This window comes from Lissotriton vulgaris, chromosome 4_1 (assembly GCF_964263255.1).
Source record: "Lissotriton vulgaris chromosome 4_1, aLisVul1.2, whole genome shotgun sequence".
NCBI classification, from domain to species: domain Eukaryota; kingdom Metazoa; phylum Chordata; class Amphibia; order Caudata; family Salamandridae; genus Lissotriton; species Lissotriton vulgaris.
This window is the reverse complement of record NC_141691.1, coordinates 1475852312-1475878725: the sequence shown is the minus strand read 5'-3', so window position 1 is coordinate 1475878725 and position 26414 is coordinate 1475852312. Positions and strand designations below refer to the sequence as shown.

Genomic DNA, 26414 nt, shown 5'->3' with positions numbered 1-26414 from the left:
AATTGATGAACGGCTGGCTAAAAACCCACTTTTTGTATATCTGCTGTGCACATTTACTCATACATCTTTATGAGATTGGTTCTCTGGGATCTGTCGGACTTCAGGCCATTTAGGCAAGTTGGTGTGACAAGAATTGCAGTTGTCGCTGGATCAACAAAAGCCAGATATTACTGCAAGCTCACTGAATTACCAAATACCTCCTTTTTGGGTTTGGCGTAGCCAAGACTTTTTGTGTTTTACAGACCTAAACTAAAGGAAACATAGGACAGGGAATGAAACGAGGCAATTAACTATTGTTAGTCTATCATTTCTGTGGGTCCTGGTGAAGGCAGTAGGTAATATCCAGTATACCTGGTTGATCATGTTAGTAAAAGTCGATTTCGAGTTGTAACCTAAATTCAGCGTAAAATAATATGGCATAAATAAAGCTACTTGTGCATGACAAAGGTGTAGAAGCCTTGTAAGCATGATAACCAACAATATTTTTACCTCTGTCATTTGCATGTAGGTCTTTCCTCCCAACATTTGACTGGACTTGATTCTAGAGTTGCCCACATCCAAATGTAAACAATCAACTGGCTGGGTGAAGGTACAGTGTAAGGACATGATCCTGATGATGTGTACCTTGATAGAGAGCAGACATTGGGAGTTGGTCATCACTTTTGAAAATACATAAGGCAATTATGACTTCTAGCATACCAAGATTTTGTTAGAGCAGGATTCAACCTTCTTTTTCACAGCTTTCTTTAACTGGTGGATACGATTGTTTAACACTAGTATCCCATGGCCTCTGATGCCTCGGAGTTCATTTGGATAATCACTTTACTCTTTTTGTGCACTTGAATCTCTACAAATATCTAGGTTGATCAGTCATGGAGATAGTACTAGTTATGGAACTTGGACACAATCTGATACACATTCTTTGGGATTACTGTATTATTGGCTCAGAGCTGTTGCTTATGAAATGATGAAGGTTTATTTATAGGTGGGTAAAAATGGCAATTAAAATAATGATCAACAAAACAGATTCCTATGCTTTCTGGGCCTGAATTATGACTTAAAATGCTTTACAGCATATGATCAGTGTCTTTGTGAATAAGATTCTTTGGGATGGACATGACATGATTTCAGCATTCTCAGCAGTTTGTCTCAGTTCTTTTACTAGTCCAGTGTTTAGCAATGGAGAAAAGAGAACATGTTAAAAATTTTTGTTTTGTTATGATACAGCTATACTTTGTCATAATTTCTCCACAGCCATTGGTTCAAGCAATCACAGCATGGTTGGACTTTGAATGCTAAGGACGTTTTAAACGCCAAAACATCCACTACCCAAAGGCGAACAGGCATTTACAACTAATTGTAAGAGGCATATCACTGTTGCCAAAGAAGGCTGCTCCAAAAGGCAAAGTATCTGTCCATTTAACGAGAGGATAGTAGAGGGAAAGAATTTAGAGCTCCAATTGTACTCCTCTTGAACTGTGCATATAAACCTTCAACGTCAGTATTGAGTTGGGGCAACTATTGGTTCTGGGATTTGACCTACGTTTGAGGATTTTCTCTTGAGCAGCTATATATATTGAGCTCTCCAATTCCTTCTTGATATTGGGATTGGTTCTAGCTACACCTTGAAACCTTAGTATCTGGACTAAAGAGAAATGGTTCAAAAGGTCCTGGAATTGAGCCGTTGATGTGTTATAATGTGAGAGGGAACTATCCAACCTCTCAGACTGGAAAGTGGTGACATGAGCTCCAGAAAGTAAGGGATGGTGTGGGGGGACTCAGGCCTTGTAGTCCCCTCAACACTTGAAGTCCTGCGGTGCCTGCTACAGGTCTTTGACCCTTTTGTAATGTAGATGCCTTTATTTCGATTCTAACCTGCTCAGCAGCAACATTCTTCTCATATAAGCTTTAGTCTGCTGGGCTTTGTCATTGGTCATTCATGTCAGGGTTAGCTCCTGACCACATAATGGGCAATACAACTCCAAGGGCAGATGCAACACCAGTGCTTCATCCTACTCGTTGCGCAAGCTCAAAGCCTTGCGAGAATGAGAACAGTAACGCCCTGTTCCTGGTGAAATGGCACTCACAGCTTATGATGTGGAGCTTCCTAGAAAGCATAGATGAAAGCAATCTTCTGGCTCAAGTCGGCTAGTAATTTATCTTAAAGGGAGAGACTGTGCAAACTCGAATGTTTGCATGTTCAAAATCTACACTGAGGCCAGCAATAGCATGTCAAATATTCTCGGGCTTTTTCCATAAAGTATAGATGGGGCATGCACCAGCGCATAACAGGAATGCATTTATTTTCTAAGGGTGTCAGCATAGACCGAAGTGAGATTGTAGGGATTTCCGGACTACCGTAGGACAATAGGGGAGAGCCCACGGATTGTGAATTTGAGGAGTAGTGGGCGAGACAAAGACAGGTGATGCTTTTGGCAACTCTTTCCAGAAACAAAGAACTGTGTAGTAGCACTTAGTCATATGTAGGGCAATTAGTCTGCCCTTCAGACAGGCAACAGGGCTGCAGAATGTATTAAGGAAGTGTCACGTCCCCAGGACAACATCTAAAATAATCTCAGCCTTGTGCTGCATTTGCTGTATTTACACAGGGAAAACACCATCCTCACTGCACAACAACACTTGCCAGAGGCATGTTATTTGTCACAACTTCCCACATAGATCAGTGGGAAGTGAAGCACTCCAGTTGTGAGGACACTGCCCAAAATGTGTTTTTATTCTTGTGCAATCACTTTATGAATATGTGCCTCAAATTGTGAATATTTGCAGTGTAAGTAAAGCAGTCATATCATAAATTGACGAATAGTCTCCATAAGGTAAATGCCATCCATTCCTGCACATCCCATCCTGGTTTCTCAAGTTCTGCCACGCTCCAGCAAAACTACTCTATGTAAAATGCTCTGCCTTTTAGGTCTCGCCTATTCCATTCCGCAAGGAATGAATATGCAAGTCTAATGCCGTCAAACCAAGACTTAAACCCAAGGCTCCCAAAAAGCGGATTTCCAACAGTTCACGTGAATCAAGTGACCACAAGCACGCGCATTTCCCCACATGAAAGGCATCAGCCTCCCTCCCACAGGCTTTCCCAGCGGGCGCTCGGCCGGCCTCTGCCAGTTCTCCTCCCCTAATTATTTACTTAACTTTTCATCTCTACTCCCCCCTGGTCTCACTTCAAAGGCATCAGCCTCCCACAGGCTTCCCTCCCCGCCTGCACTCCCCAACCAGGCTGCCTCGCATAATTGCATCAGACCCGTGCCACATGTCATCCACTTACTTTTCATGCCCCCCTCTCCTTTACACTTCAGTATGGGGCGCTTTGATGCCGCAACTAAAACCATGGGATGATCGAACATAACACAAATGAAGGAAGCCTCTTTTGTTAACAAAGCAGGGCTTGTTCTTGTAATTTTAGAAAGACTGTCAGGTTTAACTGGTCCAAAATTATCACATTTGTTACAAAAAAAATGTTTAAACCTACAATGAGCACTCAAATGCACTAAATCCCGGCATAATGTAACAACACTAATGCCTGGCATAATTTAAAAATTATTTTTTTTAAAGAACTTGTGTCGTGGGAAGCGCTATCACTGGTGATAGTCCAGTTGAACAGCAGAAATGTGCTCCGTTCTATCCGTTAGCTGGCAGCCGAGTTATGAAACATATTTTCAAGTGTTGGAGAGAGAATTTCATCTCCCAGTTGAAACTGGTGGTAGGTGTTCTGACAGTGCGGGTTTTCGGTTTCAGACAGTAGTTTTATCAACTCTAATGGAGTTTACCTCTTTTTTTGGGTGCATACATTGTGTTATAATATCGAAAACCCCACATGCAATATCTACCTCAATAAAGCACGTTCGGCAGCTGGGAGGTAGGCGTCTCAAATACTGATCACATGTGTGGCTTGACGTCACACATGTTTGTGTGCACATGCACCTTGTGTCCTTGTATGTAAGAAGGACGCAGCAGTGCAGACGGGGGGCCGCCGCTGCTGTGCTGTTATCGCGTTGGCAGCGGCTCTGGTCTCATCCATCACGCCGGTGAGATTTACCCGAGGGCCCGTACTAGGGCTTGTACTGTTCTCAGTGCCGGGCCCCTGACAGCCTGCTGTCTCACCTCAGCACCCCCGGCATGTCGCCTCCTTCAGATTCCAGGCATGAGTCGTTTGCTTCCCATCAAACTGGTGTCCTTTCCCGCGACCCTAGATTCCAGGGGGTCCCTGCAGTGCCTGGTAGAGGTGCTGATGGGGCAAGTAGTGGGTGCAGAGGCTGTGTCACGTGACCCACTGTAGATTCGGAGATAGTGAGCTGCTGCAGATGGCGGGGGGTGTGGTGTCCAATGAGGTACGCATGTGGCTGTGTGCCCCTTCATGTCCAGGAACTCCTTAGGTGCCTTAGATCGAATCCTTCAACCTTACCACCCTGTGGCATCCACAGCCAGGGACATCTTAAGGATGTGTTTGGCCATGGGCAACACATAATTTGGTTCACCCTGTTTGGGGAAACTTTGAATTTATTACCCTATTTTGGCTCATTCTAGCCCTTGTGATGCCAAGCAAATTTTAATTACATGTTAAAACTTCAGAAGCCCTAATAAATACGAATGTTGGCAGCTCCAATTGTGTTTTTATCGTAAAATGGAAAAATAAGGCATTTACACAAAAATCCCTTCAAAAGCTAAAGTCTGGTGCCCACCAGTCCAGAAGTATCAAATAAAGCTTGAACAAGCATTGATAAATCCAGTTCTTTTTTAGATTCAATTTGGATTACTTTTACTTGCAACAACATTTTAACGTGGAATTCAGTGTCTAATCTGCGTCTACTCCCATTTTAGGAAAAGTACGCTAAGGGTGACTTCTTAAAGCTTTTGTGGACTAGTGTGTAGTGTTAAAATATGAGGTGTGCAAATTGTTGCTTTAATTGCTGAATATTTGTAATCACATCTCAAATTGCATTCTTGTTTTTTGCTTTCCTCCTCCCTCCTCGTGTCCGGAGCCCTCTCCACCCTGGAAGCACAAACGCAGCTGTAGATTTCTCAGAGGAGAGCCAACGCTGAGAACTCGCACTGCAAATCCACTCCCCATCCAGCACTCACATATTGCCTGCCTCTGTTTACTTTGGCGGCGCCGGCCGCATTTTCAGATCACTAACCCTTTTTCCTCTGCCGATCCTTTCAACAATGTGCAGTGCTACCTGGCCTGCTGCCGCTTTAAATTTGCCCTGTTTCCTTCTGATCCTCAGCAAAGCAATTTATCGCTCTCTACCCTAATCCCCTCTTATAACATTTGAGGCTCCTCGAAAGAGTCTGTCCTGATGCTGCCTTAAACTTTGTATTCAGAACTGAAGTGTACATCACCCCAGCGGAGTAACACGGGTCACCTACAGAGCGGCAGGCGTCACCCTTCAGGGGCCCACTAACCATCATAAGCCAAAGGACAGTGAGTATCTGTGAGGTATGGAGGACCTCTTAGCATTCTGCGGGGGAGGGGGCATTATTTTCATTAGTCACTGCATCTGCCACGTGGAACACCTACAGCTATTCCTAGCTGTTTTGGACAGCACTTTGCATGCTGGGACTCGTATTCTCTCACCAGTTTCCGCAATAGGTTAAATAAAAAAAAATCACAGCACTCAGTGCAGTTGGTAAAATGACTAGGCTCATTAGGTCTCTCGACGGCTTAAGTTACACCTCCCTCGACAAGAGGCGTCTACTTCAGTGGTCAAGCGCTTCCTCATGCTGATTCCTCACCCACCCCCACAGGCATCATCTCTCTCTAATATGGATCGCCCTTTTCGTGCCTTACCAAAACACCACCCTTTGTACCAACCTACCCAACCCTTCTCTCCGAAAAGGTACTCACTAGCTCCCTCTCTCGTTTAGAGAACACCCATGGCTCCTCTGGCTTAGGGCACCCTCGGCGAATACCGCCGGATTCCTTTACCAAAGCATCCCGTGCACTCAATCCCCGAGTTCCATCCCTTCCCTGTGTACTCAATCACCGTGTGTCCATTATTTATTTCCCTGTGTACTCACTCACTGAGAGTTAATTCCTTCCCTCCTTAGGGCACACTCAAGACCCTGTGGGATTACCCTCTCCTTCCTTTGAAGCGTACCCCCCACCCTTAATGTGAGTGACACCCGTGCCTCCGCAGGCTCTCTATCTGCAATCTCAGCCCCTTCCCCCTTCGAGCAACCTCCAACTTGTCCACAGAGCGCCTCGATCGCTTCCTGAGACTGAACGCTTTAGTTCTCGGGCACTGCTCTCAAAACCCATCTCCACTCCCCTTCTCCTCTCAGCTCTCCCCCATCCTCCTTTATCCCAGCCACCCAGTCTGGCTGTCGCCCCGTGTTCTAATTTGACATTAGACAGCAATTCCGTACTGATGATTTTGGCGTGTAGACCACAAACTACAATAACACCACCATAGGCCCTCTTAAGAAAATACTTTATCTTTTCCTTCATTCCACATACATAAATAAAACAATACGACTTATCATCCGCACTCTACATACAAAAAAACGATTCTCATAAGAAATAGATTTCTTGTCCATCTCCACTACACCACCACCAATAAAACACACTGCTTTGAAGACACAAACCACCAACAATGCAAATCACACCACCTGCTCACAAATCAGAGTCCAACCTACACAACAACGTATATCCCACCCACCCAAAACAACACCCACAAGCCTCTCTCCACCCCTCTCGCTCTCCACCCCTCTCGCTCTCCACCCCTCTCGCTCTCCACCCCTCTCGCTCTCCACCCCTCTCCACCCCTCTCGCTCTCCACCCCTCTCGCTCTCCACCCCTCTCGCTCTCCACCCCTCTCGCTCTCCACCCCTCTCGCTCTCCACCCCTCTCGCTCTCCACCCCTCTCGCTCTCCACCCCTCTCGCTCTCCACCCCTCTCGCTCTCCACCCCTCTCGCTCTCCACCCCTCTCGCTCTCCACCCCTCTCGCTCTCCACCCCTCTCGCTCTCCACCCCTCTCGCTCTCCACCCCTCTCGCTCTCCACCCCTCTCGCTCTCCACCCCTCTCGCTCTCCACCCCTCTCGCTCTCCACCCCTCTCGCTCTCCACCCCTCTCGCTCTCCACCCCTCTCGCTCTCCACCCCTCTCGCTCTCCACCCCTCTCGCTCTCCACCCCTCTCGCTCTCCACCCCTCTCGCTCTCCACCCCTCTCGCTCTCCACCCCTCTCGCTCTCCACCCCTCTCGCTCTCCACCCCTCTCGCTCTCCACCCCTCTCGCTCTCCACCCCTCTCGCTCTCCACCCCTCTCGCTCTCCACCCCTCTCGCTCTCCACCCCTCTCGCTCTCCACCCCTCTCGCTCTCCACCCCTCTCGCTCTCCACCCCTCTCGCTCTCCACCCCTCTCGCTCTCCACCCCTCTCGCTCTCCACCCCTCTCGCTCTCCACCCCTCTCGCTCTCCACCCCTCTCGCTCTCCACCCCTCTCGCTCTCCACCCCTCTCGCTCTCCACCCCTCTCGCTCTCCACCCCTCTCGCTCTCCACCCCTCTCGCTCTCCACCCCTCTCGCTCTCCACCCCTCTCGCTCTCCACCCCTCTCGCTCTCCACCCCTCTCGCTCTCCACCCCTCTCGCTCTCCACCCCTCTCGCTCTCCACCCCTCTCGCTCTCCACCCCTCTCGCTCTCCACCCCTCTCGCTCTCCACCCCTCTCGCTCTCCACCCCTCTCGCTCTCCACCCCTCTCGCTCTCCACCCCTCTCGCTCTCCACCCCTCTCGAGCTCCACCCCTCTCGCTCTCCACCCCTCTCGAGCTCCACCCCTCTCGCTCTCCACCCCCTCTCTACGCCCCCCTCTCTACGCCCCCCTCTCTACGCCCCCCTCTCTACGCCCCCCTCTCTACGCCCCCCTCTCTACGCCCCCTTCTCTACGCCCCCCTCTCTACGCCCCCCTCTCTACAACCCCCTCTCTACAACCCCCTCTCTACAACCCCCTCTCTACAACCCCCTCTCTACAACCCCCTCTCTTCAACCCCCTCTCTTCAACCCCCTCTCTTCAACCCCCTCTCTTCAACCCCCTCTCTTCAACCCCCTCTCTTCAACCCCCTCTCTTCAACCCCTCTCTCGCTACGCCCCTCTCTCTACACCGCTCTCTACACCCCTCCCTCTCTCCACCCCTCCCTCTCTCCACCCCTCCCTCTCTCCACCCCTCCCTCTCTCCACCCCCCTCTCTCTCTCCACCCCCCTCTCTCTCTACACCCCCCTCTCTCTCTACACCCCCCTCTCTCTCTACACCCCCCTCTCTCTCTACACCCCCCTCTCTCTCTACACCCCCCTCTCTCTCTACACCCCCCTCTCTCTCTACACCCCCCTCTCTCTCTACACCCCCCTCTCGCTCTACACCCCCCTCTCGCTCTACACCCCCTCTCGCTCTACACCCCCCTCTCGCTCTACACCCCCCTCTCGCTCTACACCCCCCTCTCGCTCGACACCCCCCTCTCGCTCGACACCCCCCTCTCGCTCGACACCCCCCTCTCGCTCGACACCCCCCTCTCGCTCGACACCCCCCTCTCGCTCGACACCCCCCTCTTGCTCTACACCTCCCTCTCGCTCTACACCTCCCTCTCGCTCTACACCTCCCTCTCGCTCTACACCCCCCTCTCGCTCAACACCCCCCTCTCTCTCTACACCCCCCTCTCTCTACACCCCCCTCTCTCTCTACACCCCCCTCTCTCTCTACACCCCCCTCTCTCTCTACACCCCCCTCTCTCTCTACACCCCCCTCTCTCTCTACACCCCCCTCTCTCTCTACACCCCCTCTCTCTCTACACCCCCCTCTCTCTCTACACCCCCCTCTCTCTCTACACCCCCCTCTCTCTCTACACCCCCCTCTCTCTCTACACCCCCCTCTCTCTCTACACCCCCCTCTCTCTCTACACCCCCCTCTCTCTCTCTTCAACCCCCTCTCTTCAACCCCCTCTCTTCAACCCCCTCTCTTCAACCCCCTCTCTTCAACCCCCTCTCTTCAACCCCCTCTCTTCAACCCCCTCCCTACACCCCTCTCTCTACCCCTCTCTCTACCCCTCTCTCTACCCCTCTCTCTACCCCTCTCTCTACCCCTCTCTCTACCCCTCTCTCTACCCCTCTCTCTACCCCTCTCTCTACACCTCTCTCTACACCTCTCTCTACACCTCTCTCTACACCTCTCTCTACACCCCTCTCTACACCCCTCTCTACACCCCTCCCTCTCTACACCCCTCTCTAAACCCCTCTCTACACCACCTTCTGTACACCACCCACTCTCTACACCCCCCTCTCTACACCCCCTCTCTACACCCCCTCTCAACACCCCCCTCTCTCTACACCCCCCTCTCTCAACACCCCCCTCTCTCTACACCCCCCTCTCTCTACACCCCCCTCTCTCTACACCCCCCTCTCTCTACACCCCCCTCTCTCTACACCCCCTCTCTCTACACCCCCTCTCTCTACACCCCCTCTCTCTACACCCCCTCTCTCTACACCCCCTCTCTCTACACCCCCTCTCTCTACACCCCCTCTCTCTACACCCCCTCTCTCCACACCCCCTCTCTCTCTACACCCCCCTCTCGCTCTACACCCCCCTCTCGCTCTACACCCCCCTCTCGCTCTACACCCCCCTCTCGCTCTCGCTCTACACCCCCCTCTCGCTCTACACCCCCCTCTCGCTCTACACCCCCCTCTCGCTCTACACCCCCCTCTCGCTCTACACCCCCCTCTTGCTCTACACCCCCCTCTTGCTCTACACCCCCTCTCGCTCTACACCCCCCTCTCGCTCTCGCTCTACACCCCCCTCTCGCTCTCGCTCTACACCCCCCTCTCGCTCTACACCCCCCTCTCGCTCTACACCCCCCTCTCGCTCTACACCCCCCTCTCGCTCTACACCCCCCTCTCGCTCTACACCCCCCTCTCGCTCTACACCCCCCTCTCGCTCTACACCCCCCTCTCGCTCTACACCCCCCTCTCGCTCTACACCCCCCTCTCGCTCTACACCCCCCTCTCGCTCTACACCCCGCTCTCGCTCTACACCCCGCTCTCGCTCTACACCCCGCTCTCGCTCTACACCCCCCTCTCGCTCTACACCCCTCTCTCGCTCTACACCCCTCTCTCGCTCTACACCCCTCTCTCGCTCTACACCCCTCTCTCGATCTATCGCCCTCTCTCGATCTATCGCCCTCACTCGATCTATCGCCCTCACTCGATCTATCGCCCTCACTCGATCTATCGCCCTCACTCGATCTATCGCCCTCACTCGATCTATCGCCCTCACTCGATCTATCGCCCTCACTCGATCTATCGCCCTCACTCGATCTATCGCCCTCACTCGATCTATCGCCCTCACTCGATCTATCGCCCTCACTCGATCTATCGCCCTCACTCTTTTTATCTATCGCCCTCACTCGATCTATCGCCCTCACTCTTTTTATCTATCGCCCTCATTCTTTTTATCTATCGCCCTCACTCGATCTATCGCCCTCATTCTTTTTATCTATCGCCCTCATTCTTTTTATCTATCGCCCTCATTCTTTTTATCTATCGCCCTCATTCTTTCTATCTATCGCCCTCATTCTTTCTATCTATCGCCCTCATTCTTTCTATCTATCGCCCTCATTCCTTCTATCTATCGCCCTCATTCTTTCTATCTATCGCCCTCATTCTTTCTATCTATCGCCCTCATTCTTTCTATCTATCGCCCTCCCTCTATATATTGCATCACCACAGCATCACTCAGCTCCACCACAACATCACTCAGCGCCACCACAGCATCAATCTGTGCAACCATTCAACAACAACTGGTTCAATGTTTCAAGCATTATTACAAATGTCAGAAAAAGATGTTAATATTTCACTTCTGTTCTTGGATTTTCGTCACAATAAAATACACTGAACATAATCTTCATAAAAGTTATTTACAAAAGTTTAAGCTATTGCCATTATAAATTACAATAACTTTTATTTAAGTATTAATTAAAATAAAAAAACATTATTTGTAATATCAATACATCTAAGTCACGTAAATACAACACATATAGCATTACAAATGCTATAGGTGTCACATTTGCGAAAGTTTAAACTATTGGCATTGTAAATGACAAAGCTATTAATTTAGCTATTTTCAAAACCAACACATAAATACAAAATTTGACATTAACAATAACAATAGCTCAAACTTTCCTAATGCGAGACCTATTGCATTGCAAATGCTTGTTTTGGAGGTGGGCGTGTTGTATGTCAAATGTCTGAACCTGAAAAATAAAAGATGGGGACTACGCCAGGTATTCCATCCCCCTTTGAGGCTTCTTGTTATTTGCTTGAATTTACTCAACCTTGCAATTTCTACTAAGAGTTCAACTTGAGCACGAGAGCAGTTTGTCTTATTTAGATTATAAATAGTTTTTTCGTTATGCATGAGTTTATAGAAGTTGAGTCTATAATTATTCTAACAGGTTTTAATTAACTTGAACAACAAGTACCAAATGACAAACATAATTGCAGTAAAAATAATTTATTTTGAGACGTTAGATTTCGATACACGTTGACTAATTCTAATGATCCAATGTTTAACTTGTAGGTATCTTCAAAAATGAAGCAGTACAAAGATGAGCTTTTGGCATCTTGTCTCGTTTTTATACTCACTCTACCGCACAACATCATCATGCTGGATATCAAGGCCTACATTCCTGCACTACAGGTGTGTGACATCATGGGCGAATTGGCAGATTGTAACTGAGATGTCATGTTTTTTAGCAGGTTAAAATATGTAGACCATTTATGATGATAGAAATTTTGAATTTGAAATAAATGTTTTGATTTGGATATCAAAACCATGTCACTCTTGCAGTCCTGTTTAGCATCAGTACAATCTAAAAGATATGGATCCTCATGTAGTCACTGAAAATGTGATTGTTTTTTTCTTTCCTATGCAGACTGCATTCAAGTTGGGCCTCAGCTGTGCTCCGCTTGCTGATGCGGGTATTGACGCCCTGGAAGACTGGTCATCATATATCCCCAGGCATGTAATGCAGCCTTACTACAAGGATATCCTGCCATTTCTAGATGGATATTTGAAAACCTCTGGAGCCTCAGGTGCGTTTTGTAATATACCTACATATGTTACATTTTTGGGGGTTGCGGAGGTTTCTATGAGCAAGTAACTGTATTGAACACTAAATATTTCAGGGAACAACAGTGCTTTAGAGAACCGTATTTTCTTTTGTTGATCTGCACCAGATTTGCTTTTAAAGATGTAACCCATACATGCCCATACCTCGGCCATGAAAACGCCTTTATGTTTAATAAACTTCCATGATAATGACTGCCATTGAGATAAATGCTTCCGTCGTTATTGCATGTCTACAATGCGTAATTTGAGCCGGTGGTTGCATCACTTTTTCACTTCAGATTTTCAGTGATGGAAAAACACGCAAGAGGGAAAACCCGAAGAACTGTGACACTGGGAGATAGCAGTAAACTGCACATGTGAGGTAAACGGGCAGGGAATTCCTGTTGGTGGACTAATATGTATTTAGCACCCGATCTTCAGTAGCGCCAGCTACGGGCCTTTGAGTAAAACTTTGTGCCCTAGTACTTCTTTTACAAATTAATAACTGCTTGTTCAAGTGGCCTGCAGTTACTTGGGTAGTTTCTTCTTTAACCTCCATCGGGCAGAAGTCACCTTTGGAGTGGTTTGAGGCTACAAAGATATTGGTGTTTATTCTCAGAGAGAGGGGAGACTTGGTTGCAGTATCCTTCCGAGTACCTCACAAAAAGGAGTACTGTGGAGAAAATAATTTGCTTCGGTAAGGCGGAAGAAAAGACTTGTCTTTTGTTCCAATTGTAAGGGGTAGAAGTACAACCCAGCAGATGGCTATAGATGTAAACTAAAAAATGTTAAACTAAAAAAGTGGTTTTAAAATATGTCAAAACCTAGGAACTTTCTAGTGTTTAGAAGGTGGCGAGGCATAGAAAGAAGACAAATGCAAAACAACATGTACAGATATGTTTAGTAAAGCAGTTTCCCGGTGCTAATACTTCAATCCTCAAGCGCTCTGATCACCAGGTGAAAGCAGAAGAAGTTGTTTGCGTCGCAAACCTTTTGAATTGGCAAATTTTCTTAATGTCAGTGGCACCATGGATAGGGAGAAATAAAGTCCCTGAGTTTTGTGCTCACTTTGATTTTCCGGACCATGAAGTGATAATAAAGGTTAGAAATTTCAGGTGGAAACTGAGGAGGATGGGAGATCCATTGGTGTCCCCTTTCTTTTCTCTCTCTCACATTGGGCAATGGTAAAGAAAGAAAGGGACCTAGGCAGGTAGGGTGGATAGGTAGAGTTCCACCTGCAAAAGATTTTTTTTTTATCAACCACCGAGTTCATCTTGCTGCCTAAAATTAATGACGGATGGAATGCAGAACAAACAAATCAAACACTCACCCCCAGTCAGTGGATCTGGGTTAAATCCTTCGTTTTTTAGCTCACCATGCCACCCAGGTTTAGACCCAGCCATATGCTAATCAGCCTTGACCCTGTGCCTCATGGGAACCGTCCCTCCCTGGACTGGAAACCAGCATCCTGGGACTGGTTTCGGGGCATCGCCCCTCATCAGCCAGGCTAGCTTGAATCCAGTGGCACAGTGAGTCTGGGACCCACATCTGGGTAAGTAAGTAAACTAAAATCTGGGCATACCCGGAGATATATCTAGAAAACTCTGGGTATTTCTCAAGTTTAGATGGAAAGCAGCTCCAGTATAGAGCACTCTCAACACGAGCGACACTCTAAATTTGCTCACCTCAAATGTCTGCTTTTCTATCAAAGTCTCTAAGCATAGGATTAGCACAGAACCATCCACAGTGCCATCCATGCAGAGATAGAAAGGGACAGGCTTTTGACATTTCTACAGCAAAGGGATAAATCAGAAGCATATAATAGTAAAATACATGCAAGTAATAATCGACGTCCAATGCAAGGAATAAGCACTGTCAAATGAAAGCAATAAGCACTGTCAAATGCAAGGAATACACACTGTTAAATGCAAGGAATAAGCACTGTCAAACGCAAGGACACCAAGTGAATAATCGATAGCCCTGCTCACCCCCTTAGTGGCTTGGCACGAGCAGCCAGGCTTATCTCCAAGGCATGAGTGTTCAGTATGTACAACCACGCTCACAGTAACCCCATGATGTCATCACAAATAGACTCCACACAAGTATTGATAAAATTAGTATAATCTTTATATAAGCAATTGTACAATACGACCACACGATACAAAATCATTATATAAGAATGGGTAGTATTCTTTCTGGTGCTTTTAACCAACAGTTAAGCTCACTTCTAATCATTTCCCAAAAGGTTAGGCAAGTCGTAGTGCTAGAATCACACACGTTGCAAAAGGAAACAATACTGCAATGCGTAACGACATTCTCTTAAAGGGTGCAACAGAGAAACAATGCCATACGTAGCGCCACAGTCATGTACTTTGCAATTGAAGGAATAATGCAATGCGTATCACCCCCTGCATGCCCTGTATCAGGAAGGAAACAAAGCAATGTGTCACGCTATAATCCTGTATGGTGCAATGAAGGAATAATACACTGTGCCACGTTATACTCCGATACTGTGCACTGAAGAAATAATGCAATGCGCCATGTTACAATCAGGTAATATACAAGGGAAACTCCGGCCCCAGTACTGCCTTATCTTTGAGTTAGCATGGGCTGGGATCCGAGCCGAAGCAACGGCTCGCGCAGCTGACTGAAGCGGAGGCTGAGAGAGTGTCCCTCCGGGCCCGCACCCCACCCCACCCCAGGTGTTGATCCATATTACCTAGTGGGCGCGATCCCACTCTCTTACCCGAATCCAGCGACTTGGGCCTTGATCCAGCTCTCCTTCACGGGTTGCGGCGGACTCGGGCCGACGGCTCAGTTCTTCCGTGGCTGCAGGTCTGGGCTGCTGCTGATTGACTCCGAGGGCCCCAATGACTTGACCCTCACTCCGGTGGTCTCAGTCAACACCAAGACCCGCCCTCAGCACTGTGGCGACATTTTTTTTTTAAACATATTTTATTTGTAAAAAGAAACACGTAAAGGGTGTAGCTCTGTGACCCAGAGACTTCCATAGCATCAATATACATCATTGTGACTCTGACAGTTTTCTCATATACAGAGGAGAAATGAAAGGGCATTACAGTTGAAAGCAAAAAGAAAAAAACATACAACACCCCACCCCCATCGCACTGTCCACCATTCTAGAGCAACATATACAGTCGAAGCCACAAGCCTATGCTCACCATATGTTGTTTCCAATAAGCCTCTATCCCACCACATGTGTACGAGAGACACCTTAGAGAAGAGGGAAGAAATTAAGGCCGGTCTGAGCACTGGGTTAGGGGCAGGTTCCAGTTCTAAGCCACAATAGTCCTCCCAGAGATTCCAAATTGTGTAGTGTTTACGAGGACACCCCTCGCCACAAAATGGGAGCCTCTAATCCCATACAAAAATCTATGGCCATTTTTCCATGCAGAAACAGAGGGCGCCACTGTTGCCTTCCAGGTCTTGGCAATGTGTCGTTTGGCTAGAGTAAAGCCCAAGAGCATAAGATGGCGTTTGTAAACATTGCCCCTGATACCTTCCATGACATGCAGGAGAACCAATTTGGGCGAGCAGTGAAGATCCCAACATAGAACTTCTAAAAAAGCAGGATTGAACCCCTCTCCAGACCGTGCCAGTGCGGAACAGTGCCATACGGTACGGAGCAAGGTTGCCTCATCATGCGTGCAACAAAGACACACTGGGGAAGCCACCAAGACCACCATCATATGTAAGGTATGATCTCCCATACACCGCCGCTCAACTGCATATGCTGGATCCGACCTGTCCCCGTACCACCATTTGTTGAGAATCAACAAGTGTGAGGTCATATAATATGAAAGAATGTCAGAGGTTGCAAACCCTCCAAAGTACGTAGATTGGAAGCAGGTAAGTAGGGCCACCCTAGCCGCCCGCCACCCAATAGGAACTGCCCCAAGGCCGTATAAATTTAACTGAACCATCTAGGGGGAATAGGATATAGATGGTTTTGCAGCTGATGGAGTAAGCATGGAAGAGAAACCATCTTAAAAATGGCCGAGCGACCATAGACCGACAGGGGCATGTGGGACCAAGTTCTAATATCCTCTCACCCTATCCCACACTGGTGCCAAGTTTCTGTCCCATGAGGTAGTCTGTGAATCTGAAAGGAACACACCCAGATATTTCATCCCCCCCCCGTACTCCACCTGCACAGCCGATGCCCAAGCGCCAAGGTCGCCCTCCTCACCTAGGACCCAGAGGGTAGATTTCCATGGGTTCATATAGTGCATGATGCGCAAAATCCGCGGGCCCGTCCTGACTAAGTTGGTAAGGAAAACAACACATCATCTGCGTACAGGGCTATGCGATCCAACAGTCCATCTGCCCATTCTAGGCCGGTCACCTGGGCGTCAATCCGCACCACCGCAGCCCGGGGCTGCATGGCCAAGGCAAACAAGGCCCTGAACGATGGAGAAAGCCGACGAGACAGAGCCCGCCACACTTACAGATGCATTTATTTATTTATTCATGAGATTTTTATTGCGCAAACAAATACCCGAAGGAGTCTCGGCGCATGTTGGGCTAGCGGGAAACCGGAACAGAAATTCAATGGTTAAACAGCCATGTCTTTAAGAGCCTACGAAAGCTCATCAAGTTGGGGGCGTTTTTGATAGTAAGTGGCAGAAGATTCCAGAGCTTTGGCGTAGCAACCAGAAAGCGTCTGTTTCCCCAAGTTGCTGTTCTTGTGCGGGGTACTGGTAGGAGGCAGGTGTTGGCAGATCTCAGTAGCCTTTTAGGGGTGTATAACTGAAATGCCTCGGTCAGAAACTTGGGTCCGACGCCATGCACTGCCTTATAGGCAATGCAGAGGGCCTTGAATTTAATTTGGCTCTCTACTCTGAGCCAATGAAGCTGGCGAATGGCGAGAGTAGTAGGCTGGCGGCGGGGAATGTCTAAAAGAATTCTAGCAGCCGCGTTCTGTATAGACTGTAGCTTAGACAGAACGAGTTTCTGAGAGTTGAGAAATAGGGCATTTCCGTAGTCAATTTTGGAAAACACCAGGGTGGTAACTAGGGTCTTCCCAGCTGAGATAGGGAGGTAAGGCAGCAACTTCTTAATTTTATTTAGAGTAAAGAAGGCAGATGACACAACCTTGTTGACGTGAAGGTTGAATGTCAGCTTGCTGTCAAAAATAACTCCCAGGTTTCTCGCCTTTTCCACTGGGACCGGTGGAGAGCCCAGCTGGTCGGGCCACCAGATGGAGGACCATTCAGGGGAGAGATTGCCAAAGGTCATAACCTCGGTTTTGTCAGAGTTAAGCCTCAGACAGTTGGAAGACATCATAGGCATAAGTTCGGTATATAATAAAGTAGGATAAGACCGAAACCGAGGCCCTATGTTCAGTCTACGCAGTAGCGCAAATAGATACACCCAACTCAAAGAATCAAATGCATGGTCCATATTTGCAAGCAGAAGCGCCGCACGCTTCCCCAAGGCCCTGACTGTCGCAATAGATACTTGTGCCCATAGGATATTATGACTGGTCACCCGCTGGGGCATGAACACGGCCTGATCCGGTTGAACGAAGGAGGAAATATGAGGCCAGAGGCGGTTGGCCAACGTCTTGTCCAGACCTTAGCTTCAGCATTTAGGAAGGAAATGGGGCAATAGGACCTGTGGTGCTCGGGAGGTCTACAGGGCTTGTGAAATACTACCACTTCTGCATGCCTCCAGTCGCTGGGCAGACGACCCCGCTCTCTACCTTCCTCCACCACCTTGCGATAATGGGGGCCGAGCTGAATCAAAAACCACATAAAAAATTTGTTTGGGAAACCATTAGGACTCGGAGCCCTACCGGGGTGTAACTCCCCAAGGGCAGCACCCAACTCGCCTTTTGTAAGTGGGCAGTCCAGCTCCGCACGAACATCGTCTGGGAGGGCCCTAGGTGGGAGGTTGTCCAGGAAGCGTTCTATCATGTCTGCTGATAGGCATTCCTTAGGAGCATAGAGATCCGCATAATACGTCGCAAAACTCTCAGCAATAGCCGAAGGGTCCAATATAGGTAACCCCTCTGGTCCCATAATGCGCGGGAGAGCAACGGAGCCCAGCGACCCCTGACACAATCTTTTGACATCCGATAATACCTGGATCACTATTCCCCCCCAGTGCAGACATTGACTCATCTAATGTCCCTTGAATAACTAGAAGGACTACATATTTATTCATTTAAGTGGCCAGGTTCCACTGTTCCAGTTCTTTATTGACTGGTGTTTCCTTGAATAATATTGAAAAATTTTCTTGCATACTCTGTGTGAAACCTCTCCTTTTTCACCTTTTCACGATCACGTCCTTTCAACACCTTCTTTTCCTTTACTGCACGCTCTAGATACGGGGCACTGTATATAAAATGTAAAATAACTGTAGATTGAATCTTGTTTCAGAAAATGCATTAAATGCTATGAAAAGAGTCTGAGGTTGTTGCTGTTGCCTATTCTTTTGTTTTTCATTAATTGTGTTTAGGTCTGTGAATTTGTTTTATACACACCTTGAACTACTAAAATCTTGATCTTTCGCTTTCAACGCAATTGGGTCTCGGACCATTGTTTGTTTATATTACAATCTGTGTAATAGCTTGCTCGACCGATCTCTGAAATAGCGAAATGCGACATAAAATCTGCATTTCGTTTGCTTCCCGTACATCCGGATGGTTGGAGTCTTTTGGGAATACATTTTGAAAGACAGTTGTACGTGGACACGGCATTACCGATGGGTTGTTCAATGTTCCTACTCGTTCACTCAGGTTATATTGAGCTGTTATGTTTGTACTAGTTGATTCAATGCCCATTAGATTCCCCCTGTTAGACTAATGTTCTGATGTGTTACCTTTGGCTCAAATTGTAAAGCGCTCTGATATCGTTCGGGTTCAAGTTTGCGCTATATAAAACTTTATAAAATAAATAAATCTCTTCACTGATAAATCCTGCTCCGGGTCGCCAACCATACCTGAGGGGCTTCATCTAACAGAAGATGTGAATAGCCCTGTTGAGTGAGCAGCAGTTGAATGGGGGACCTGCCACCCCCATCTTCCCTGCTACGCTCCTCCAGACCTAGAATTTCAGCTTCTGCCTGAATAATAGACTACGCATTTTGCAGGCCGCACCACAGAAGGAGATATCTACCCCGTGAAGGGTGGGCTTCATTGCCTCCCAAAGAGATTTGGCCTCCCGCACCGACCCTCCATTAAGCGATAAATACTGATCAATGGCTTCTTCCATATGTTCCAGATAGTCTTCTTTCTGGAGGTTCCAGGTCGAGAGGCGCCACCGAAATGGCTTGAGTGCCATCCCAGCTCCCAGGGTAATAGCCACCAGTGAATGATCTGAGAACCCATGGGGGAGAATATCTACTGCCACCGCCCTACTGTCTACCCCCGCGAGACAAAGATACAATCAATGCGGGGAAAAGAATCATGGACCGCTGATAGGTACGTGTAGCCCTGAGTCGTGCCATGTATCCTGCGCCAGGCCCATCACCAGGGAATGAAGCTTGGTGGGGTGACGAGCCTCAGGGGGACCTCCCGGCTTCCACCGATCACTGGCTACATCTAACACATCATTCCAATAACCACCCACTACTGCCAGGCCCTCTGGTATGTCCGTCCATAGGGTCACAATTTTCTCCACCAGCCCCCAGGATATCAGTGGGGGGCAAATACACTCCCCAATATCACAATACCTGCCTATACACGTCGTAACATGTGTATAGGGGGCCCGGCGATGTATCAGGACTGCGACTCCCCGGGACCCTCTTACAAACCCCGAGTGGAACACGTGTATGTAGCCAAGGCGTTGAAAGCACAGCGCCTTTGTCCCCATGAGGTGTGTCTCCTACAGCATTAAGATACCCGTGTGGGCGCGTTTGGCTTGTATTATGATTGCCCTACGTTTTACCTTATCTAGCACCCCTCTAACATTCCAGCTCATTATCTGCAGAGACCCGTTGGGATCTGGTGAACTACCCAACGTGGCCGCCATTGGGGGACTTTGTGAACGTGAGATACACAGATGACACAATAGAGTGAGCGTGGCATGGCTCCGACGGAAGAGAGAACAGTGCGATTACAAAACAATAACTCCCCAGAACAACCCAACTGGTCCCCCCCACCCTATACCTCGAAAACAGTGAAATACTTGTCGCGGAAGGCAGAGCAGGCTGACCCCAACAGAAGGTCCCACCGCTCACCCGCAAATGGGTCCCCAACTTACAGCCCATTGTCTGCTGGACCTATCTCTGACCGTTCAAGTCCAGCAGAGATACCGGCTGTCTTAAGTCTTCTCTGGCCAATACAATATACCTGAGGTCCTTAGATGATTGTTCCAAGCATCAATTAATCAGCTGGCACATTCTGTCGCGAGGCAGACCCCGTGCGAGACAGGGCGTCGCCTGACTTGGATCGCCTTCTAGATCTGGAGCCTCTGCCCTCGACTTTGGGTAGATTCTGGGCCACCCCGCTTTCAGATGAGTCCGAATCCTTCCCGGGCGGCGATTGAGGATGCAGCCACACCATCTCATCAGTCCACTGGAACACCTCCTCCGGGGAATCAAAGAAGTAAGTACGAGAGCGATACACAACCCGCAGCCTGGCCGGGTAAAGCAAAGCATATGGGAGCTTGAGCTCTCGGAGGCTGGCCTTAATTGCAAGAAATGATTGCTGCTGCTGTTGGACCAACTTTGTGTAGTCTAGAACGATCAGAATGCGGGCATTGTCATACAACAGCGGTTCTTTGGCCCTAGCCTGTTTCAAGATAGCGTCCCGGTCATGATAGTTTAGTAACTCTGCAATTACAGGCCTCCGGCAAGCCCCAGCAGGGGGTTTCTGCATCAGGGCTCTGTGGGCGCGCTCAATGACAAAGCATTTGGATTGGGATTCCGGGGGCAGCCAACTCTCCAACCAATGAGTAAGGAACCGCTCCATATCTCCAGACTCACATACTCACATCCCTCCGGAAATCTGCCGAAGCGTAGAATATTGCGTCGCGCCCTTACCTCAGCATCTTGCACTCTCGAAGCCAAGCCTTGTTGGGCGCTCTCCAAAGAGGTCACTCGCTGCTGCAAGGTGGTAATCACGTCCTCCACCCCGAGATTCTTGTTTCAGTGTCAGTAATGTGAGCCACTGCATTCCGTAGGTCCTGCCACAGTAGTATAACATATGAACCAACCTCCCCGATCTTGGCATCAAGGGCGACCCTGGACTGCGTAATGGCTACCATGAGTGGCATTACCAGGTACCTCTCCCTGGGTCCCCCCAATCCCGCCGCAGAGGCCCCCGGGCCTGTGAATTTGTCCATCGTGCTCTGCTTGGTCAAGCCTTCCCAGGCTGGTCTCTCGTCCTGGCTGGCCAAGTGTCCCTCCACGTCCCGGACGGTGGTTCATCGGGCACCGGCAAGCCCCCGCTCCGAAGGTGAGGCGGGTACGGATGTTGCAGTCCTGGTTGTAGCAGCAGAGCTGGACTATGGCCCACGCCGCCTGGTCTGGCTGCTGATATTTCCAACGTTGATATGGAACCCAGGGGCGTGATACGGACTCCAGGTCCTCCACACCCGTCCATAGTGAGGCCGTCAGCACCAGAATAAGTACCTCCGTGGTCGGACCGACCGCCAATGGGAGGGAAATAAAGCAACGCTAGCCCCCACAGGCAGTAGAATATGCAGGTGGGCACGCTCCTCTGTCCAGGCTCTAGGTCACCCTCCCGTTGCCACATAGCACCCCCAGGTGGCGGCCCGCCTCGGGCCGTCGAACCCCCCGGAGCCAGCTTGCTTGAGGATTGAAGAAAGGGGGGAGCCCGGGACATCTTAGAAGCAGTGGCGGCTCTAGGCCTTGTCCCCCAGGGGCCCAGGGGTTTTAGTGACCATTTCTGCGGGCTGCCAACGGCAGGCCGGCTGGGAAAATGCAGGGGGGCACCTCCAAAGTCTGCAGGCCCACAGAGCAGCACCCTCAGGGCAACCGAGGGGAAGCAAAACTCTGATCCTGTATGGGCCAATCCACATCCCCACGCGGCCCGAAAATGGTGCCGAACCCACAAGCATGTCCATGTGAGAGGAGGGGGAGGAAGAAGAGGAGGGCCCCTGGCGGGAGAGAGGCCCTGGTCAATTCAAGGTCTCGGACCACAAGGGTCCCGGGTGCCACCAACGGGGCCTCAAGGCAGCCAGAGAGGGGGTTTCGCCAAGCAGGAGGGAGGCCAACCACCCAGCAGCCCAAGGCCTCAAAGTGACGACCAAAGGAGTCGCGCGTGTGTCCAATGTTCAGCCCTCTCGGTCTGACTCGACCGCCGATCAAGCCAGTGGCTTCTCTGATGCAAGGTGGAGGACAGGCTCCATTGAAGGCACAGGAAAACTGATCGCCACCTCTCGGCAGGACAGACCCACCGCTGCTGCTCCGCCCCCCAGCCAGGGACCGCCACCAGAGCTGCACGCAAGGCCACGGCTTCCACGCTGCCACCAGGCCTCAGCTGCGGCTGCCGTCGCCTCGCCGCCCCAGGACACAGCGCGAGTCAGGAGTCTCCTTGTTACCCCAGTATTGGAACTTTCATAGATTCCCATGCTTTGTATCATTCCCAGTCATCGGAATGGGAGTCTCGGTAACAAAAATACCATAGCTGTAGGTACAAAAGACAATGGAAAAAGGCCTAGGCCTCATTCCCTTTTGTAGCATATCACCCTCTTTGTGTAAAAGAGACCACGTTTTGGCATCAGCCAATCAGAAGTGCCTCACCACTTAGAACCTTCCTGAAGGAACCTCAGAGCCTCAGATTTTCTACCGCACGTTGTGCTTAGGGAGTCTCCTTTGAGCTCTGCTCAACTTCTACTCTTATAAAGGTTTTACTTCAGAATGTTCTTCAGAATCTTTCAGATTCACTTCAGGATTGTAGCTGTCTTCCAGGATGTCGGATATTGTGAGAAAAAAGCCCTTTTCAAGCCTTGTTCCTCCTGTGGCAAGAAGAGACTTTTTGTGGAGGATAAGCATAAGGACTGCATATATTGCCTCTATCCTGACCAGCAGGCTGCTGACTGTAAGATCTGTCGCACCTTTTCAGCCAAAACCCTCCGGGACCGTGAGGGTAGGCTCTTGACATGGCTTCAAAAGCTAAAATCCAGGAAGGATACTGTCTCAAGTGACAGTGAGGAGGCAGCGTCGATGGCTTCTACGACAAGGTCAGTGAAGAGGGGTAGGGGTTCCCCTTCATCTTCTTTGGAAAGATCTTCAAAGGCCTCAAAAAAGACCCCAGTGAGTCTGAGAGCCAAGGTCCCAGCAAATCTCCTCACAAGAGTGTAAAGGAGAGGGAAGGACCAACTATGTCTACAGGTGAGAAGACTGCCACAGCCTTCAAAACACCCTCATCCCAGTCTTCTGAGAGGAGTTCAAAGTCCTCGACGACGAAGACGTCGACGGCGGAGGTTCCGTCGACGAAAACACCGAAATCAGGTTTGTCGTCGTCGAACACCGTCGACGGCCGAGTCCTCACCGTCGACGGAGAAACTGAAGGGGCCGTCGACGAAGGAGTCGACGACGAAGGTCCCGTCAACGCCGAAGATCCCGGCGACGACAAAGGTCCCGTCGACGACGAAAACTACTATGCTGTCGACGAAGATGGTGCCAACGTCCAAGATGACTACGATGTCGACGACTACGGTCTCGTCGACGAGGGCGTTGACGACTTCTACTGTAACTATGACAACAGCTGGCGTGTTGACAGTTTCATCGTCGACGACGCCAATCTCAATGACGCGAATACAACCGTCGACGACGGATCCAACAATATTACCCACAGAAAAGAGGATCACCATTTCTGTGACAAGGATCACGCCAGAAATCACGTCTCCAAGGAATGTATCTCCTCGGTTGCCGACCATGCTCCTTCAGGAGGGAGAATCAGAGGAGGATGAACAGGAGGCTTACAGCTATGCCAATAGTCCCTCCCAGCTTTTTGTCAAGTGGCAGGAAACTGATTCAGAGGGCGAATATGGCCACGAGGAGGTTGGTCATCTTCAGATGCAGCAGCAGCAATCTGAACAAGGAATGGTTACAGTTCCAGCATCTTTCCTTCAGGCTCTGCATAAGATGCTGCAAGACTATAAATCTAAGGCGAATAGGCCTTTTCCAGTTTTGTCAAAGCCTACTACGCCCACAAGGGCTCCGGCTTCATTTGAGACGCCTACTTCTCCGGCTCCAGCTTCGCCTCAGCCTCAAACGCCCTTTCAGCAGGACTCCACGGGACGACAAGAGGGCCATAATGATGATGATGATTCCTCGGATGAGGACCAGCAGACTGATCATATCTCTAATCCTGATACGGAATATGATGAATATGTCATTGACAACTCCTCATCTCCAGTTCCGGACCCGGCGGACTCCCCGCCAGCGGACATTGGGGGTTTCCATCAGCTAATGGAGAGAGCTGCTGCACGATTTAAATTGGCCATGCCCAAAGTCACTACAGATTGTTTCTTATATGATTTTAAGGAACCCTTTCGGAAAACTACTAGGTCCATTCCTATTGTGGAACACTTATGGAAAGAAGGCATAAAGGCTATGAAACACCCAGCGACGGTGGTCCCGGTGCTACCGCGTCTAGATAAAAAATACAAGGCGACCGATGATGCTCCTGCGGCCTTAACAGGTCACCCAAGGCCAGACTCTGTAATCTCGCAGGCGGCGCAGAGAAAATCACGCAACCCTTCTGCCCCACTGACAACTCCTCCGGACAAGGAAGGGCGGAGGTTGGATAACGTGGGAAAGAGATTCTCATCTATGGCAAGTTTGCTGGTGAGAGCGGCTAATGCCCTAGCGATCCTGGGTAGGTACGACCGCCAGCTCTGGTGCGATGTGGCCCCGTACCTTGACCACCTGCCTCCGGAATCTACGTCTGAGGCAAAGAAAATTTTACAGGAGGGAGAGGCGACGTCGATGGAGATTATCGACTGTGCCATGGATATTGCCACAACGGCATTCCGTTCATTGGCTGGAGCGGCAGTTCTTTGTCGCCAAGGATGGCTTAAGGCTACTTGGTTTTGGCCTGAAATCCAGAACAAGGTCTTGGATCTCCCCTTTGATGGAGAAGCTTTGTTCGGCAAACTCATTGACGAGACCCTGCAGGACATAAAAAAGGATACAGAGACTGCCAGGTCCTTGGGAACCCTTCAATTTAGAAAGTCTCCTTTCAAGGGATCCAGAGGCAGGGGTGGTAATTACAGAGGATCCTTCCAACAGCAACGCTATTCCACCACGGGCTCAGGTTCCCAACAATACCGCCAGCCTTATCAACAGCGTCAGGGCCAGTCTACCAACTACTCCAGGCCTTACAATAAAGGAAAACAAGCTGGACGAGGACGGGATTCGTCCAAGCGCCAATAGCGGCCTCCTGGCTCTTCCTACTGGACCCTCCTTCAGGAAATCATCAGTTGGAGGCAGGGTCAACAAATACCTTCACAACTGGTCCAGGATAACATCGGACCGTTGGGTGCTCAACATCATTCGGAAAGGGCATACCTTGGAATTCGCGCAAGTCCCTCCACCCAAAGCCCCGGCAGCCACTCCATCGAAACACCAGCGTCTCCTTCGGCTCAAAGTTCAACAGATGCTCCAGAAGGGAGCGATAGAGCCGGTTCCCTCAAACCAAAGGGGTCAAGGATTCTATTCCAGGTTCTTCCTGGTGAAGAAAACACTAGAGAAGTGGCGCCCCATTTTAGATCTCAGGGAGCTAAACACCTATCCTATCTCCCTGTCCTTCCGGATGGTGTCTCTCCAGGAAATCTTGAGGCTTAGCCCGGGGGATTTCATGGCCACGCTCGATCTCGAGGATGCCTATTTCCACGTTCCAGTTCACCCAGCGCACAGAAGGTTTCTGCAATTCACAGTAGCCAAGAGCCATTACCAGTTCAGGGTTTTACCCTTTGGACTCCGCTCAGCCCCAAGGATTTTCACAAAGGTGCTGGCGCCAGTAGCAGCTTTCCTGCGAAAAAATCATTTTCAGATCTTCCCCTATCTGGACGACTGGTTACTGAAAGCTCCGTCCAGAGAAGCAGCGCTGAAGGCTGTTCAGGCTTGTACCAATTTATTTCAGAACTTGGGACTCACTCTGAACAACGAGAAGTCTGTCCTGGTCCCGTCCAGAAGAACTCGTTTCCTAGGGGCGATCTTGGATTCGAAGCTCTCAAGAGCCTTCCCTACTCCGGAAAGGAGGCAGAAATTACAAACCATGGCCAAAGACTTACAAACAAAAAAGTGTCTTTCAGTACGCCGCTACAAGTCTCTACTGGGAGTAATCTCGTCGTGCAT

General features: G+C 49.6%; 1 protein-coding gene across 1 annotated transcript in view; it reads left to right on the top strand.

Moving 5' to 3' along the window:
* The window catches only part of PRKDC (protein kinase, DNA-activated, catalytic subunit), a 2818033-nt gene that overhangs the window by 371732 nt on the left and 2419887 nt on the right, over positions 1 to 26414 (top strand). Inside the window, exons 20-21 of the mRNA XM_086965729.1 lie at positions 11586 to 11705; positions 11941 to 12100. Coding sequence (XP_086821855.1) covers positions 11586 to 11705; positions 11941 to 12100 — 280 coding nt within the window. The remainder of the gene's footprint in view (positions 1 to 11585; positions 11706 to 11940; positions 12101 to 26414) is intronic.